Source organism: Podarcis cretensis (genome assembly GCF_951804945.1).
Source record: "Podarcis cretensis genome assembly, chromosome: 1".
Classification (NCBI taxonomy): Eukaryota; Metazoa; Chordata; class Lepidosauria; order Squamata; family Lacertidae; genus Podarcis; species Podarcis cretensis.
In genome coordinates this window covers 137,889,836-137,902,072 of record NC_137170.1, presented here as the reverse complement: position 1 = coordinate 137,902,072, position 12,237 = coordinate 137,889,836, and the positions used below count along the sequence as shown (strand labels likewise).

At 40.7% G+C, this 12,237-nt stretch overlaps 1 protein-coding gene and 1 long non-coding RNA gene across 2 annotated transcripts in view; one reads left to right on the top strand and one right to left on the bottom strand.

Moving 5' to 3' along the window:
* LOC307220191 overlaps positions 1-12,237 on the top strand; it is a 203,519-nt gene that overhangs the window by 90,235 nt on the left and 101,047 nt on the right. The window lies entirely within an intron of this gene.
* Positions 1-12,237, bottom strand: part of ABCA12 (ATP binding cassette subfamily A member 12) — a 122,173-nt gene that overhangs the window by 68,700 nt on the left and 41,236 nt on the right. Inside the window, exons 14-20 of the mRNA XM_079974801.1 lie at positions 12,114-12,226; positions 10,722-10,846; positions 9,484-9,657; positions 5,689-5,853; positions 3,682-3,883; positions 2,091-2,230; positions 1,649-1,768 (exon numbers count right to left, since the gene is read on the bottom strand). Of these exons, the coding sequence (XP_079830927.1) occupies positions 1,649-1,768; positions 2,091-2,230; positions 3,682-3,883; positions 5,689-5,853; positions 9,484-9,657; positions 10,722-10,846; positions 12,114-12,226 (1,039 nt within the window). The remainder of the gene's footprint in view (positions 1-1,648; positions 1,769-2,090; positions 2,231-3,681; positions 3,884-5,688; positions 5,854-9,483; positions 9,658-10,721; positions 10,847-12,113; positions 12,227-12,237) is intronic.

Genomic DNA, 12,237 nt, shown 5'->3' with positions numbered 1-12,237 from the left:
ATAGTACTGTATCAGGCATAAGCGGAAGGGCAGCAGAACAAAACCAGTGCACTTTATAGCACTTTATGAGCGCTACTAATTTTGTTTATCCCTATTTATAGCCTTGATATGCATGTTTCATATGAAGCTTTCAAATGGGCTTACTTGAGAGAAAAACAAGCCACCATTAAGACATCATGAGATGCATGAATTTTTCTAGCATCCAGATTTTATTTCCATGTTACAAAAAATAAAATACCCCTAAGGTTTCCCTCAAGCCTTGCTATACTGACTGTGTTATACTGAATTTGACTGCTTACATGAGTTAGTAAGTTCCTGTGTTATAGCTAGCTCTGTCAGATACATTGTCTTGAATTTCACATGCTACCATGAGTTAATAAAGACATCATTTGACAAAAGACAGCTGCAACTTCATAGTAAAAAGAAAATGATTGTTGCCATAGGACTCAGCGCCAGAGGGGAGTTTTAGCACTGATTTATGAAGAAGGTCTGAATTTTGTAGCTTGAATTCAAATATTTCAACTCATTATGCTACAGAGCCATTTTGATCCTCCTGACTCAAACAGGTTTTCTTAGATAATAGAGCAGGTACCAGCCTGTCAGGTATCTCTACAATTTAGGGAAAGGCTCAAATATATTAATTTAATCATGAAAAAAAGTATTTTAAACTTTTCAGACCGCATACTTTCCCATAAAACAAAGTTGCTCCAAGGGGGCATACAAGACCTCAAAACACATTGTAACAATGATATAACTTTTTTAAAAAACTAAGCAGCTTAATTAAAATACCATAAAGATACAGACAGGTGAATTTGCACTTAAAAATTAGACAGGGAACTAGCTCTGTCAGCCGTTTGATCAGTTAACCTTCCCTTGCAAAAGGCCCAAAAGATATGCCTACCTTCCTCATTAGAAAACCCCATGTGATGGGCCAGATGGTCAAAAGTACCGCAGCCTCAGCACCACTGCAGAGAAAGCTCCACCAACTCCCGCCCCCAAGCAGAGAGAGAGCAAGCGCTCCCCACCCCCAAATTGCAAGAAGGTACATGTGAGAGGAGACAGTTAATAGGAAGTATGCAACTATAGCGGAGCCAAAATACCTTTGGCATTTTGTTGAGAAATTAGCAGTGGTTGGCCCATAAAGCCTGAGTTTGGGGGAGATAGCCGGATGACAGGAGATGGAGACTCCATTATGAAATCATTATGATGTCTCTGGTCTCTTGCTTCTGATTAAAACCTTTCACACACACACCCACTCATTCACTTGCTGCAAGGCCCTTTCCCCATTCATGATACATGTGAAAATGGTTGCAATGCTGACAGCAAGGCTGATGCATCATTCATCACGGACAGAAGTCTGGCACATGAAAGTTTTTCAGGCCTGGGCATGTAGGCAATGCTCCCCTTTCTATGAGAGAAGGAAACACTTCTCATCTTCCACACACATTTTAGAGTAAGCAGCAGCAGAGGGGACCTTATTTTATGAATCAGGGAGCTCCGAGGTAAGGTCAACTTTGCTGGAATCCTATGCTATGAGATGTTAAGCATAATTATTAATCCAGACGTACAAATCAACTAGCACAAAAACCATAACAAGACAAAATCAACACTCGATCAGTTAAGGAGACAGGGAGTAAACGTTTCATACCTTTGCTATTGGAATAGTTTCCTTTAACATATTCAATGAGCTCATCAGCAATGGTGAATTGTCCAGCCACTCCTGGGATTTTTGTGTTAATTCAGCCATCAGTTTCAATGTTGCATTAGACTAAGAGAATTTAGGTGAGAGAACAAAAAATATATGGGCAAAGAAAAATGCACATCTAGTCAATCAAGTGAATTACAGTGCTTTGATGCCTTGGTTTGCTCCCCTGATTATGAGAGCAGTCTCACACTGGTTAATAGTAATTTCTTGCTATTTTTACAAAACTTCTTCCCAACTAAGTCACATATTCTGAAGGCAAATTAACATTAGGAATTCCATATGTTCCCAAGTCACTGGAGAAGCAATCTCCTAATTGGTATCTACTGCAAGTACCAAGTGTTTTCTAATCACCAAGAACTATTGATTTTATTGAGCGTGGTGTTACCTTCTCCATGATTGCTCTTGTTTCAGGGGTGTCTGGTGTATACAGAATCCTCCCAAACAGCATGGGCTTTAAGAAAGTCCAAATTAAAGCCCCTGTAGGTGTTTTCACCAAGTCCAAAAAGATTGATGTGCAGAATGATGCTAGAAAAAGAGAGTGTCGGTGTGAGAATTAGCACATATAACACAGATGCACAGTCTGGATGCAGATATTGATGCTTGCCAGATGAGAGCAGATGCTTGAAGAATCCCTTGAAAGCCCTGTCTTCACATCCTGATGTGATGCCTTTTGACAAAGCTAATCCTCCCCAAAGATCTCCCATAGCTGAACTCAGCTAACAAGGTTCTTATTGTTCTAGCAAAAACCTCTTCTGTTTAAGGTTAAATGGAGCTTTTGGAGCTCAGAGGAGCGAGTGTCAGTACAGATGGAAAAACAACTCCTCAAAATAAAAGCAGTGACCTTTCTGAATACTAAAGCCAAACTCATTGGGGACTTTAGATTTGGCAATGTATTAAAGCCACTTCAACTGCTGTCTGCATTGCTTCACTTTTCAGACAGAAACTTTTCTTGCACCAAGAAAATGCAAACCTTGCATTTCTTTGTAAAGTGTCTGCTGAAAGCTCAGCAATTCCAGCAGCAAAGTCAGTTTTCCCATTTTTGAAATAGGTCACCATAACTACATACAAACATGTATTGCAGAATTTGATCTCATTGAGACCAGAGGTCCCTTATGAACATATGGTGCTGTCATACTGAGTCCATTCTGACTCGTATTGTCATTGGACCAATGGTCTGACTGGCACCAGGTCTCAAGATTAGGTCTTTCCTGCCCCCTGAAATCCTTTATAACTGGATTGAATCTGGTCCTTATGCAAAATACACCCTTGGCCACTCTGCCCTCCCCTCTTATGATCATCCTCCTACTCAGTTGATATAAAAGCACAGAATCCTGCTCATATAAGTGCTTTTCTAACTCTAGAAATATGACTTTTAATTACCCTTACTAATAAGCCATGAAGTTAGAATGAAAGCAGATCTTTAAGGTCCCAGATTTCTATTCTACCTGGTGAGACAGGTGGGAGGACAAAAGAAAGCTATTCTTGGACCAGTTCCTATGCAACTTCAATCGTGTTCACAGAGAGTATCTTATTGGATTATGATTGTGTGTGTGTTTAGATTTCATTGACCTCTAACTAATTTATAAGGGAATAAGGTTGATCAGTGGTTGAAAGAGTGAAAGGGGAAATGTCTAAAATATTTAGGACATCTTTATTTGCCTCTTTCCTCATATCAAGAAATGTAAATGGCATAAATACGAACATGAACCTGACCATGATCTTGCAGAGGTTCATGGGATTTTGATAAGGAGGCTATTTGTGGACTTTTAAAAAACATATTGGACAATTCTGAAGAAATAAACAAATGCAGTTTTGCACATTCCTAATTGTGCTTATGTTCTCCTGAAAGCAATGAGCTGAAATCTTAATTCCCAATTAAGACTTGTTACAACTTGCTCCCACCCCGCAATTTTTTTTGGGTTGTACCCAGCAGGTTTTACAAGAGGCTTCAGATACCAATAGTATTAACAACTCACTGGTGTTCTGTGGGATGCCATATTTTTTCATAATATGTTGTATTTGCTCATCTTGTACAGAAGAATGATGAACATTCTGCTCTTCAAAATCTGGAAGCAGAGACTCAAAGAACAAAGGAGTGATTTCCTCATTGCAGAGAGCTTTCGAAATGATTTTAAATGTCCCTCTGTTCATTGTTAAGTTGCTCGCCTGAGACAATGCCTGTGGAAGCAAACAGAAGGCATGTTGATGGACAGAATAAATTTTGGCAAATGAGATAATGGTAGCATTCAAATTTATATATGGCATAACATTTATGTGGCAACATATAACATTGGCAGCCAAAATGGGACTAGGATGCTTAGTGCTGTGTCTGGGTGTTACGCAGAGCCAGCCCAAGACTTTTTGGCACCTGAGATGAACCACAAAGTGGTACCCATGTCCCGCTACCCCACCAGGGCACAAGGAGTGAGTGGACAAGAGAAATTGGGACTGCATCTCTTTCTTTTTTCCTACAGTAGTTGTAATTTGTTGCAGGAAGCAGGCAGCTGCTGTGATGGCAGCTGTCCACCATTCTGTATCTACCACAGTGCCCTGGACATGACATCATTCCGGGACATTGTGAGAGTGAAATGGCAGTCACAGTTTTTTAAAATGGCCTTCCTTTGGGGATGGGCAGGAAAAAGAAAAATCTCAGAATTTTATAGAAAAAGAAATTTCTTCTTTCTATACCACTTTTCATTAAGAAAAATCTCAAGGTGGCTCACAATAAAACATCATTTAGAATTCATTAAAATATAGTGCAATCAGTGGAAACCATGTTAAGTTGGTGGAAATAGCCAGTGAAAGCCTGGCAGAATAGCTAAGTTTTGATCAGCCCTGAAAGCAAAGCACAGTTGGCACCTGCTCTATCTCACAGAGGAGATGGGGTCACAACAGAAAAGCCCCCCCTCCTAGTCACAACAAGATGGATATCAGTACTGCTTTCAGATGTCTTCTAAAAGTCGGGTAGTTGTCTATTTCCTTGACATCTGGTGGGAGGGCGTTCCACAGGGCGGGTACCACTACCGAGAAGGCCCTCTGTCTGGTTCTCTGTAACATCACTTCTTGCAGTGAGGGACCCACCAGAAGGCCCTCAGCGCTGGACTTCAGTGTCTGGGCTGAATGATGGGGGTGCAAATGCTCCTTCAGGTCTACTGGGCCAAGGCCGTTTAGGGCTTTAAAGGTCAGCACCAACACTTTGAACTGTTCTCGGAAACGTACTGGCAGCCAATGTAGGTCTTTCAAGACCAGTGTTATATGGTCTCGGCGGCTGCTCCCAGTCACCAGTCTAGCTGCCACATTCTGGTGGCAGAATGGTTATGTATTTAAATACATAAATGCTTATGTATTTTTATTGGATTAATGTTAAAGCCAGTTCCCAAAAAAAATATTATTGCCAGGTGGGGTAAATCTATTTCAAATAACTACCTAAACAAATCAATATAATGAATAAAATAACAACAACAGTAAAATCTTGCACATACTTTAGTGCTAAATACAGCCCAGAAAGACCTGATATACAACTGTCCACCTTCATTATGGCTCCTACTGTCCTACCTGGAATTCTTCCCCCAAAATAGACCATAAAACAACAAAAAGAGTTTTGTGGCACCTTAAAGACCAGTAAATTTATTATGGCATAAGCTTTTGTGGACTACAGTAACTGCATCAGATGCATAAAATGTATTCGGGGTAAAACACTGTTATGCATCTAAAGAAGTATGCTGTAGCAGAAATCAAACCTTACGCTGTAATAAATCCGTTTGTCTTTAAGGTGCCACAAGGCTATTGTTTCGGCTGCAGCAAACTAACATGGTTTCCCTTTCTGGAAAACATATGATTTGGTATTTATACACATATGTTTTATTGATCTTTAGTTATGTTTGCTAACATTCCTGGAAACTCTACCAGTAACTAGTTTTCACAACAGTATTTATTATTTAGAAGGAATTTTTGTCTTTTGCCTATTGAAAAAGAAAACCAACCTTGGACAGTGGTACATTTCTTGACTGACGTAGTTTTTTAAGTGAATGAATTGCATCTAAGAGCGGACGGACACCTGATGCAACCTGTTCCTTGATGTGATCCAAATCCTTGAGAAGAGCCAGCACTTTATCTAAAGAAGTTTGAAGTTCCATTGGGAAAAGCACCTAGAATAGCAAAGAGAAAGGAACATCATAACCAAAACTAAGCATGTGAGGTACAAAATCAAAACAGAGAACTTCTAGATCCTAATGATCCCAATGGGAGCATTGAGCACATGCTTTTAAACCTCTCCTGCTGAAATAAATAGGACTTAAAACTGCTTAACTTTGGCTGAATTGCAATTGTATTCATTAGTAAAAATATATGCTTTGAATGCATTATAAACATGCAACACCTGATGGCGCCAGAGAACAAATAAATTTTCCATGTGATTTTTCCATAGCGTTTTTTTCTTTTGTTATAACTGTTTAATTTCTGACTTGTTTTTTCCTGTGTGTGGATCCACCCCAAATATGTTAGCATTTCCTAGGTCTGTAAAATAATCAACACTGGCTCAGTGTTGAACTTGTATAATTCAGTACGAAGGAAAGTATTCAAAACAGGCATGATTTGCCAAGATCCTGCCCCAAACATCTTTTCATTCTTTATGGATAAAGCATATTGATTGAACAACATATACCTGCAAGTAAAACACAGTTCCTACAGTGCTACATTCTTGAGGAAACCCACACCAGCCCTACTTGGTACCTTTTCACCATGCATGGACCACTGAATAGATTATCAACACTGGCAAGGAGAAGATGAGGAAGAAGACACCAAAGTCCAGATACAGCATGCAATTTGTTCTGCTGCATTTGAAAATCAGTTAACTTTTTTTCATTAGTCATGGGATGGGGGGAGGGGGCAATAAGGCAAGCCTGCTCTTCCGATCTTTGTGGGATTACAGTAAAAGCATCTAGAGGGCTGGTTAAGTATGTTAAACTGAACATGCATAGAAAATTTCCTGCAATGAGAAACCCTGATAAGACAATCAAACAAGTTCCATCAAATACTCTTCAAAACCCTCTTCAGCGCTTAACAGAAAGATCTGAAGAGCAGCCTGCACATCTGGGGACATGGGAAGTGGGGCGTGGGAGCCTGCTCCTGCTTCCACTTACTGCAAGTTCAGGCAAATGACTGAACATGGCTGTTTTATCATTTAGATTTTGCCTAGAATGGCTTTTAGGCAACTTAAGACAAAAGACAGGGAGTGGCCTTTTTTATTATCCCAGCTGAAAAGAAGTTTTTTAAAAATCAGATTTTTTTTAGGTTTAAGCAAGGCAGTGCAATTTTGAAGATGTATCGTTTAAATGTGTTTTTGTAAAACAAGAGAGAAGGGAAAAGTTGCTGCATGCTAAGAGCTTTGGACAGCGAAATACATTTTTCAAAGTCACATTTGCTGTAGGCTGCTGTGGATTTTAACCTACCCCAACTGCAACTTATTGTTCCTATTAATAATATCAAGGCCATTTAAGTCTTGCAAGACGACCATTTGCACTTTTCTGGAGAATATAATAGCATGCACAATAGGGGGAGAGTCAAAATAACAGGAGCCTCTTGCCAGAAACCTGATCTTCTCCCTGTCATCCTAAATGCTGTCTCTTTGCTACTCCAAAATAAACCACTGGTATAACTTGAAACTGGTATAACTTGGGACGCAGGTGGCGCTGTGGGTTAAAGCCTCAGCGCCTAGGACTTGCCGATCGAAAGGTCGGCGGTCCGAATCCCTGCGGCGGGGTGCGCTCCCGCTGCTCGGTCCCAGCGCCTGCCAACCTAGCAGTTCGAAAGCACCTCCGGGTGCAAGTAGATAAATAGGGACCGCTTACCAGCGGGAAGGTAAATGGCGTTTCCGTGTGTGGCTCTGGCTCGCCAGAGCAGCGATGTCACGCTGGCCACGTGACCCGGAAGTGTCTCCGGACAGCGCTGGCCCCTGGCCTCTTGCGTGAGATGGGCGCACAACCCCAGAGTCTGTCAAGACTGGCCCGTACGGGCAGGGGTACCTTTACCTTTACCTTTATAACTTGAAAAAGAAACTGTGGGTGCTTGCATTGGCGTAGCCCTGCACCCTATGTTCATCTTGTGGTTACCAGCACAGCAAGGCCCTGATCCCAGGACGTAAGTCTTGGGCAACCTGGTAACCTCTCATCACATTATTGCAATGATAGAGAAAAACTGGCTTTGTCTTCTGGTTCGGAGCTCTTATTGGCATATAAAAATGTCCCTTTTGGAGTGCAGCCAATATACATGTGGAACAAAATGGATATGGAATTTTTGATAGGCCTGAGATTTCGCAGGTCTGACTAGGGAAGCAGGGAGCAAAGGAAAGAGTGGTTTATTGGGCCAAGGAAGAGGGGAAGAGGGAATATTATACAATTGCTAAACATAGTTTAGCAATTATGTTTTCAAGTAGGTAATAACTCTTGAGTGCTTCAATGCAATTTGGAGTTGGACTCAGGTTAATCATTGCTTTATTAAATTCTACAAAATCATCTGTTAATAAAATATTCTTCAATGGGCTACATTTTAAAATATATTGTTATTAGTGCTAGATCAGTTTGCAAGGGGCTGGGGTGGGAGGAAGTATGGAGACCCTTCTAATACCTGGATTCAATTGCTGGAATAGTCAGGCCAGTCTGGGTGATGGGCCATTAAGAGAACAAAAGGAAAGAGGATTCTTTGCTAGATAGCAAATGGGTGGAGCTCCTCCACCTTTTCTTTGAGGGTGGAATTTTGAGGGCAGAATTTGCTATGATGTGACCTAGAGGACAAAGCTGCAACCAAGCCATGGCTGATTTCTGCTTGAATCCAAGGCTGCGACTATGGGAGGAACAAGCCCCTTTTGGGGTGCTAAGGCTGTGAAGCCCTCCATTCTAGGCTCAGGTTGTATATATCTGTAAAGAAACTATATATCCTAAAGACACCACAATCTCCACTGTGCCTCTTTTTCAAAAGGGAACCCGAAACCTGGCTAAGCGCCTGGAACCTCGCACCGCTCAGAGATTGGGGTGGACTGTGACAATATACGACATGGGAGCACAGCAACAGATTAGTATTCGTAATAGCAATATGAAAGCTTTGAGCAATGCAAAATTAGAAGATAGGTTCCTTTAGGGTATTGTTTGAGGTTATCGTGCACAGGTGGGACCCCGTAAAGAACTGAATGCAGAAGGAAGATGGGACAATGGCTTGGTTGTATTTGTCTTCCTTTACCCTTTGCACTGCTAGATATTTTCACTGGTAGGTGAACTAGGCTCAGAAAAAGCTTGTCCTGAACCTCATCACAGCTACAACCATGATTATTTTTATAATGGTGGGAGAGCCCAGGCTCACGTCATTCCTGAAACAATCATTAATGAGAGGGAATTAAGCTTGGAGTCAGCTGTCAGCAGCACACCATGACCCAGGAAAACTGTCTGTGGAAGTGGACAAATGCCAGCTCCCTCGGCCAATAAAGTGAGATGAGCACCGCAACCCCAGAGACATTCGCGGCTGGACTTAATTGCCAGGGGTCCCTTTACCTTTACCTTATGCAAACAAAGGCTATGGTCATTTAAAGCCTACATCGTTTTATGAGTATCCATTGCTCACAGACATGACACCATTGCTGCACATGGGCACACAAACCAGGTTGCTTGATTTCCTGAACTTCCTTCCTATTATGTTCAAAGCAACAAAAGAAGCAGAAGACTTGGACTGATACAAACAAGCCTGGAAAATTTAGGGAGATATTTTTAAGATTCAAACGCAACACAAACCTTGTATATGAAACTGTAGACATCCAGGTAATGCAGTAGTGTGATCCCTAAAACGTAAGACTTGTGGACCCTTTCTGTGAGTGGCAGGTTGCAGAATTGCTTTGCTACGACTCCCAGCTCAGCACCAGCTGCATTAGTATCACAGGACTCCAGCTCGAGTATCCAGAAAATCAGCTGTATTGGCACAGAGGAAAAGCAAGTTTGTAAATAGTGAGCTCTCTCTAATGAGGATGAATTAAGCATCTCTCTTTTTCAGCCCTCACCAGCGCCATCTAGCAGAGAAGAGGATGGAGCAACATACAATTCTTCACACAATAAATTAGGAGTTTCCTTAACCTCTTGAATGCAAGAACACAAGTTAAAAGATTCAGGATCTTTGGACTATGAATATTCATGACTTCTTTTGCATCTTAAGCCCACAAAAGTGTTGCTGAAGGACTCCTGCATTGATTCCTGCATGGCAGGGGGTTGGACTAGATGACCCCGGGGTCCTTTCTGACTCTACAGTTGTAGGATTCTATGACTCTAACCTATGTGACTGAATCCATCACAACTCTCTGTCCAGCAATGCTCAGGGCTGGAGACAAATATTAGTTTTTGACTTGAAAGTGTTTTGGGAGAGGTTTTGTTTCCTGGGGTGTACTTACATATTTATTTTGCCGCAGTGTCAAACAGGTTTACACATTTTTAACAACTCAAAAAGCTGCCCAACCTGATTAACAGAGGCAAAAGAGAGCAGGTGTATATACGCCACAAGCGGTTTTTGTTGCCCAAACTCCTAAAGGATAGGATAGGCTTTTATTAGGTTATATGGAGAAACAGGAGGGGGCCACCTTGCTTTCTGCTGGCAGTTGTGAATAACGCACATGTTCTGTCATGCTCTTAACAAGCCTTCCCCTCAGCAACCACCTCTAAATTAGTAGCAACTAGCATCTGAAGAACTTTTTATCTATGTCTCAGCATCATATTTTCTCCCACTGGAGAGGCCATCACACTATTAAGTCCACCCAGAATCTGTAACAAGATGCACTATAAGCTAAACTGTTGACAAAGAATTATGACGGAATATACATTATGAATGGACAGATCAGTAAGAAACATGAGCTACTGGCTGATGTGGATCATGTAACCACATCCCATAATGCATAAGTACACACGAGCTGCACGCAAGTGTTACCACTTATCCCCCGCATGTGGGAAGCCAGCTAAGCAGACAGCATCATTCATAATAAACTTGCCTGTGTTCTGTTTTCTGGAAGAGGCATTTCCATCAAAGCATTGATACTTTCTGTCGACATTCCTACCACAATTCTGAGATCATTTTTGAGGAGGTCAACGTTTCTGAAAAGGTCTATTAGCATGTCTTTAAAACATCAGAAAACAAAACGAAATGAAATATTTCAGTTTTCAGGAAACATTGCTTATGCAGAGCACTGAAAGTAGCTTCAGGGAGATGTGGGGAAAACGCCTCAAGAGCGCCACCATGTGGTACATTTAAATGCAAAGGTATCGTTCCCATTTTCTACTATTATGCATTCCTGTGCCCAGAGAGATCTGAGGCCGTATCATTTCAAGGCCATTCAGTATTCAAATAGCTCCTCTTTTCTCTTTTATGTATTTAAACATTTCCCATACATATTGAAATAATAAACCTAAAATAACACTGTCTTAATAAAGCATAGCCCCTGATAAAAATCAATACAGTAATCTCACCTGCTACATTTTGTCCAAATCTTCTATTTCAAAAGCCTAACAATAAACCCCAATTGCCCATAAATGTGTTTCTAATTTCACTTCCTTCTCTGAATCATATCAAATGAGTTTATTTTACCATCAGCAATGTATTCCATTTGCTTCTTTACCAATCCTCACTAGATGAAACACCACTTTTCTATTTAAACGCTATTTCAGTCCTAGCTGATAGCAATAAGTTAATCACTAATGCTATATTTTCCTTCCTTACTTCATTTCGCCCCTGGATGGTGTGGCTTATATTATTAGAACGAGCAAGTAAATGAGACCCTAAAGGTATGGCTGATGTTATTAGTCCATAATAGTATAGGATAGCCACTCAGGCAACACTATTACAGAAATGAATAAAATTAGCTGTGTCATCAGGGGCTCATTCACCTATCCATCCTACAACATGATAATATATCCATCACTTGCCATGAATGCCCTTCTGTTCTCTACAAAGGACAAACAGAGATTAAATGGACACAAATTTGATATAAAATCTGCACCTTTCAGAAACTAGTGGGGGAGCATTTAATTCTCCGGGATGCTCTGTTGCTGATCTGAATGTCACCATCATCCCAGAAGCCAGACTCCAGGAGGAAATTTATGAGTAAGTTTGGTTCTGTTTGTTCAGGACTGAACAGAGACCAAGCTTCTTATCCCACTAAAGACAATAAATCAGCATGGCAAAGACAGAAAGGTCATATTATCACCAATTACAGCTTTTGTAACTAGTCACTGTGCCTTTGTTGAATATAATTAAGTTTTATACAAATATGTATAAATTCCAAGCCTCGTCCACAATTTCACAATGAAAATGATTTGATCCATACTGACAACTAAATTTAATAAGCAATTCAATCTAAGAAACAAAAAGTGAATGTAAAACTTACCTTGCTTCCTGGAGTGTATTGTATTCTGAGTGATGTTCATTATAGAATCCAAAGATGCCATATACTGTGGGATATCACGGATATATTTAAGTTGTGGCACATTTTCTTGTAACCTTAAAAAAAC